The sequence below is a fragment of the Hyposmocoma kahamanoa genome, unplaced genomic scaffold (assembly GCF_003589595.1).
Source record: "Hyposmocoma kahamanoa isolate Upper Pololo Valley unplaced genomic scaffold, ASM358959v1 170, whole genome shotgun sequence".
In the NCBI taxonomy this organism is placed as follows: domain Eukaryota; kingdom Metazoa; phylum Arthropoda; class Insecta; order Lepidoptera; family Cosmopterigidae; genus Hyposmocoma; species Hyposmocoma kahamanoa.
The window spans coordinates 1,418,317-1,424,895 of record NW_020653614.1 but is presented as its reverse complement, the minus strand read 5'-3'; the positions used below and the strand labels follow the sequence as shown (position 1 = coordinate 1,424,895).

General features: G+C 38.5%; 1 protein-coding gene and 1 long non-coding RNA gene across 2 annotated transcripts in view; both read right to left on the bottom strand.

Moving 5' to 3' along the window:
- Positions 1–1,009: 1,009 nt before the first annotated feature.
- LOC113225731 lies at positions 1,010–4,860 on the bottom strand. The gene is made up of 4 exons (XR_003310042.1): positions 4,777–4,860; positions 3,658–3,802; positions 2,373–2,524; positions 1,010–1,201 (listed from the first exon to the last, which is right to left on the bottom strand). It is a non-coding gene; the product is annotated as an uncharacterized LOC113225731 (long non-coding RNA).
- Positions 4,861–5,505: 645 nt separating this feature from the next.
- The window catches only part of LOC113225721, an 8,453-nt gene continuing 7,379 nt past the window's right edge, over positions 5,506–6,579 (bottom strand). The window contains exon 7 of the mRNA XM_026458122.1: positions 5,506–5,509. Coding sequence (XP_026313907.1) covers positions 5,506–5,509 — 4 coding nt within the window. The remainder of the gene's footprint in view (positions 5,510–6,579) is intronic.

Here is a 6,579-nt window from a genome sequence, read left to right as displayed (position 1 = left end):
GGTTCATAAAGTCGCGTGGCATGTTAACAGGCACGAGATTTTAAGACCTAATTATGTAATGATTGCATACGATTCTTTTTCTACGAGTAAATAAAATAATAATAATAATAACGCACACACTTAACATAGACCCCCACTAGGGAAACCCAGTGTCGCGGGTGCCATGGACACACACGTAGACAGCCACAAATTACTCACCCAAACTCACGAGAGAAATAAATGTAGACCTTACAAATATTTCTCCCGGCCCGGGAATCGAACCTGGGACCTCTGCGTGGCAGTATAATGAAACAGAAACAATATTAAGCTTGCTATTGTTCCACATGGAGCTACTGGGCATAAACTATATTTAATGTATATTTTGTTAACAATCCATGACAACAAGGGCGTTTTTTTTTCAACAAAACAAACGCTAAAGAACAAAAAACCAAAGAGATGGAATAGAACTAGCCAAGTACCGTATATATTTGAAACAATAGTTTTTATTATAAAGATTTATGGCCCGATTGCAAGACTTTCAGGCCAATTTAACCAATCAGCAGGCAGCGTTTGAGTAGCGTAGGATTGATATTTTGATTAGCAAAAATACGACGATCTTTTTTTGAAACTTAATATGGTTCTGTATACAGTATATTTTGTAGAGCAGTACAGCTCCTTGTGAAAGAGTTCGTCCTGGGAAGTACTGCCACCTTACCTATTTCTGCCACCAAGCAATAACATCAGCATTACTGTGTTCCGGTTTAGAAGGGTGCTGGTGATATTACAGGCACATGGAACTTGTCAACTTGTCTCAGGGTGACCGGCGCAGTGGCGGTGCCCCTCAGATCTTTGGAATTTAAAGCTCTGAGTGGCACTGTAACTGTTATGCACCACGCGCACGACTTGTTCGTCCCGTCATTTGACATTACAAAAAAAGTATAATAGGCATTATAGACAGAAGGAAAATGGCCAAGAAATATGCAACTAAAAAAATATAGCGGTCTCACGTACCCGCAAAAGCATTACCTGGTCGAGGCCGAATTTCCGATATGTAAGTGTATTCGTAATCGTTCTCCCTGGCAGGCAGGCGAGGCACGAAGGACTCGTACTTGGGGAGACGGCAGTTCGCAGCGGCGAGCGCACGCGCCTGTTCCATCGGGATCACTCGACTCGGCACGTACGTGTATACCGGCTCCGAGTATACCGGCCCCTCTTGGTTGTTCTTTAAATATACGAAGTATTTATTAATAAATAGTTGATAGTAACTGTAGTAAATTTCACACAGGATGGGTACTGTGACATTTCAATTTTTTTCATTCGATTTGACGTCACTGCATCCATAGAATCTTTAAATCTCAAACGTCACCGCACCCACGCTATGTGAAATGAACGACGACAATGAATTTGGATCACGTAAATGATAGTATATCGAGTTCTTATGTTTGCGCGATTGCTATACATCGGAAAAAGAAACATTTTTCCTAGAATCTAGTCGTGTATATTTGTTTTTTCAAACCAATCAAAGTTTCGGACTCTTTTGCTCTTTACGGTTGTAAATGATAGTAAATCTAAAATCTAAAATAAAACGTTATATTGATAATTTTATCGACACAAAAACAGGCCTACCGCTTAACTGAGTCGGTTCTTGAAGTAGCGGCGGGGTACGGGAGGAGTGACAACTTACGTAACAGTTATGGCGCGCTGCACACGGGATAATTTCAACAAGATTTTTCTGACGATATTCAATAACAAGTTGATTGAAAAAAGTTGGTCAAATTGGGCAATTGTTATTATGTGAAACGACAAAAATTTATGATGTTGAAACACCACCATAGATAATATTACGAGTGCGACTATCATGTTTGCATTCGAAAGTAGCAAAATAAGTATTTTTCCACTGTTTTCGAGGAGTTGTGCGAGATAATTGACACGGCCATAATGTAAAAAACAAAAAGGGCGGACTGAGCTTAAGTATGTGGAACTTCGCGTACTGTTGGCCCACGTACCACGCAAACTAAGCACTTCTACTGTATTTATGTTTGTGATCGCAACCATGAGACCTGTAAAGACAACAAAACGTTGGTTTGTATGAAAAAAAATAAATTTACACGGTTTAAATCCAAAACAATTTTGTTATAATTGTTAATACAAAGATCGAACATCCTTCAATCCGGCCGTATTCGAACCGACATCTCCCAGCAAATCGTGCCCAGACGCTATGCCATCTAAGCCACGGAACGAACCAGCGGACCTTTCGATTTTTTCTATATGCAATTTTCTATGTACAAAGATCCGAGTATTTGGTTTTCAACGACTTTTTAGGCAAATATTTTTTGTTCATTTCCCAAATTAAATGAAAACCTAATAGCTATATTTCTATCAAGTTGAAATACCTCAGTTCTTGATGTAGCTATGTTTCGTACTCGTCGTCTCCAATACCGATATATTACAGTTGCTGCTACCAGACCCACAATCAGTATGCCTACGACTACGCATATCCACACTGTTATGTCCATGTGGAGGTAACTACTGTCAGTGGATGAACCTTAAAACATAACATAAGTTTTTTTGGAATAAAAGAAACCGACCTCAAAAGTTCTCCAGATTGCCGTAACTATAGTCATCAGTCCACCTTGTGGGTGGTCAGCCCACGCTGCATCTTTCGGTACGCGGTCGCCACTCAAGGATCCTCTGGCCCAATCGCTATTGCCCTACGGATGACCTTCAGCCATCCTATGAGACCCACAGTGAGCCACGTCTCAGTGCCGTTGCCGCAACACTCACCGATCAAGGACTTAAGACTTGAATTACCACATAACATGAAGAAGAATGTAGCTTAATTTGTTATTAATGTCTAAGGATGCTGGTGAAATTATAGGTACATGGACTTGTCAACTAGAGGTCTCATTAGTAGTGGCATTGCCGTTGCGATCTTTGACTAGTAAAGCTGTGAGTGGCACTGCGACTGTTATGCTATATGTATAAATGAGGCGCACGACTTGTTCGTTCCATTATTTCATCGTTTCACTGCTGGACACAGGCCTCTTCCCATGTGCGCTATTTGGCCCAGCCCTCGGCTTATCGCATCCATCTTTTTTTTATAAAAAATAAGCGCGCATTTGACCTTCTACTCACCTGATGGAAAGTGACGATGAGGTCGACGATGTAGCATGTACACGTAAATGTTACCTATTCACTCTCGCCTTGAAAAGGTCCAAGTTACGTATAGCGTTTGTGTAGAACAAGTCCGTAGACAGGGAATTCCACTCCCTAGGGAAACTCTTCGTGCGAATCCCGGGAATATCCACAACATAGGGGTGGCACCCCAGCCCACGTCTAGTCCCTCGAAGAGGGAAAGGGGAAGGCGGAATCAAATTATGCAATTCCATCGCACACTTTCCGCTGCCAGCTGCTTTTCGCAGATCTATACTACATCTAACCAGATCTTACACTTACATTACGTTTGCCGAGCCGGTTTATCGGTTCTTCGGCAAATATGGAAAGCCCACTGCCACTTCAGCTTGCTTATTCTACCAGCTACGTCGACGACCTTGGTTCATTATCGGATAACCTATTTCGGATTTTATCTTTCAGAGAAACTCGAGCTCTTTCCGTACTTTCGTCACTGGTGATTATAACAAAACCAATAACACTGTAAGTTAGTGGCTCTGTACTCACCTATAACATTAAGTCCGGCTTGACATAGTACATCGTAATTGCTGATATTTTGGTACAACGTCGACTCGTTTTTCTAGGGTGAATGGTATTCTGATCGACTTACTCCTAAAAAGCAATCAAATTCTCCATGTAATGATTGTATGGGCTGAAAGTAACAAAAACAAATTATAAGTTATCATTTAAATGAATAAAGGTTTGTACAGACTTAAGAGATCGTCAAGTTAGCTCCTTAAAATTTAAATCTACACATTCAATTCAGTTTGACAAACCCCATGTTCTTGTACAAACTAATTTCAACGGGGAAGATGGTTTCTCTGTTAGTATTGCTCGTTCCTTTTTTATTTAATTTTTATGTTTTTGTTTCAATTCGTAAATATGATTATACGACTAATGTAAGATGCATATTATTAAAATAACTGCCTCCGTAGCCGATGGGTTAGACATGCGCCTCATTTTGCTAAATGGTGGAATCACCAATGGCTCGAAGATTAAACGATAAACAACCTGCGCAAGCGCTTAGCAAAGTGCATCTGTCTGTGTGCTCCGCCGCAGTTACAGGTAGCGTGGGAAGGGATGTACGAAACGGGTGCCGCCCCATTTCTAATTTACCCAATTGTAGGGCATAAATCTCAGGGACGCTAAGTTATTGGTTTAAAAGAAAAGTTTTGCTTATTTGACCAATCGGTTGAAAGTGCAATTTCTTTCTAACACGTTTATCTTTCGTAGTAGCATAGTAAAAAGTGTCAAGCTTGATGTTCTCTTGACTGTACAGTGTAGTACACAGTACCTACCAAGAGTAAGCTTCTAAGTATCAAGGTGTCAGGTGGGGATAAAGTATTAGTATTTATTCTTGATCCTCTGCATAGGGTATTCGATGGGAATAGAAAATTATATAAAATAAAACAGATCCACCAGGGGATCGGTTTTAGGGGATGCGGTCAGATGAGACAAGCACATAGAGAAATTCGTAAGATCTGCTGACTCGGTCTGTAGTCCAGTTGGTAAGAGCGGTAGCCACGGTGAGGCAACAGACGCTGGTTCGAGTCCAGTTGGATCGAAGGAATTTTTCTTTATGTTTATTACGTCTTTGATTATATTTAATGTAGAATTAATACTTACAATAGTTGCAACAGCGTAAGGTAGAAAACGAGGCACGTTGTGTACAGCAATCAAGTCTGCTTTCAAATGTACATTGTTTTTTTGAGTATTTTTGTCAAATCTTTCACACCTGAACAGTAAAAATGAATATTAAAAACCAGCTGGCCCTTTTTTTATTAAAAAAAATTAATAAATTAATTAAATGTAATAAAATTAATTAAATTAATAAATGAATATTAAATTGTATGAATATGTATGAATATTAAATATTAAATGTAATAAAATTAATTAAATTAATAAATGAATATTAAAAACCAATTGGCACTTGGGTTAGTTAGGTTAGCTGTAAATTGACAAATCGTTATTTATAAATACATGCGATACTGCTTTATAAATACGCAGCACCTGGGTTGTTAGTAAGGTTAGCTGTAAATTGACAAATGGTCAGTTTATAAATAAATGCGTTACTGTCCTATTAACTATGCAGCACTTGGGTTAGCTACGTTAGCTGTAAATTGACAAATGGTCAGCTTATAAATAAATGCGTTACTGTCCTATACACTATGCAGCACTTGGGTTAGTTAGGTTAGCTGTAAATTGGCAAATCGTCATTTTATAAATACATGCGATAATGCTTTATAAACTACGCAGCACCTGGGTTAGTTAGGTTAGCTGTAAATTGACAAATCGTCAGTTTATAAATAAATGCATTACCGTCTTATACACTATGCAGCACTTAGGTCAGTTAGGTTAGCTGTAAATTGACAAATCGTCATTTTATAAACACATGCCATACTGCTTTATAAACTACGCAGCACTTGGATTAGTTAAGTAAGCTGTAAATTGTCAAATGGTCAGTTTATAAATAAATGCGTTACTGTCCTATACACTATGCAGCACTTGGGTTACCTTCGTTAGCTGTAAATTGACAAATGGTCAGCTTATAAATAAATGCGTTACCGTCCTTATACATTATGCAGCACTTGAGTTAGTTAGGTTAGATGTAAACTGACAAATCGTCAGTACATATATAAATGCGTTACCGTTCTATACACTATGCAGCATTTGGGTTAGTTAGGTTAGATGTACACTAACAAATCGTCAGCTAACCTAACTAACCCAAGTGCTGCATAGTTTATATAACAGTAAGGCATTTACTTATAAACTGACCATTTGTCAATTTACAGCTAACTTAACTAACCCAGGTGCTGCGTATTTATAATGCATTATCGCATGTATTTATAAAATGACGATTTGTCAATTTACAGCTAACCTAACTAACTCAAGTGCTGCATAGTGTATAGGACAGTAACGCAATAATTTATGAGCTGACCATTTGTCAATTTACAGCTAACGCACCTAACCCAAGTGCTGCATAGTGTATAGGACAGTAACGCATTTATTTATAAACTGACCATTTGTCAATTTACAGCTAACCTAACTAACCCAGGTGCTGCGTATTTATAAAGCAGTATCGCATGTATTTATAAAATGACGATTTTTCAATTTACAGCTAACCTAACTAACCTAAGTGCTGCATAGTGTATAGGACATTAACGCATTTATTTATAAACTGACCATTTGTCAATTTACAGCTAACCTAACTAACCTAAGTGCTGCATAGTGTATAGGACAGTAACGCATTTATTTATAAAATGACGATTTGTCAATTTACAGCTAACCTAACTAACCCAAGTGCTGCGTAGTTTATAAAGCAGTATGGCAAGTATTTATCAAATGACGATTTGTCAATTTACAGTTAACCTATCGAACCCAGGTGCTGCATAGTGTATAGGACAGTAACGCATTTATTTATAAGCTGAC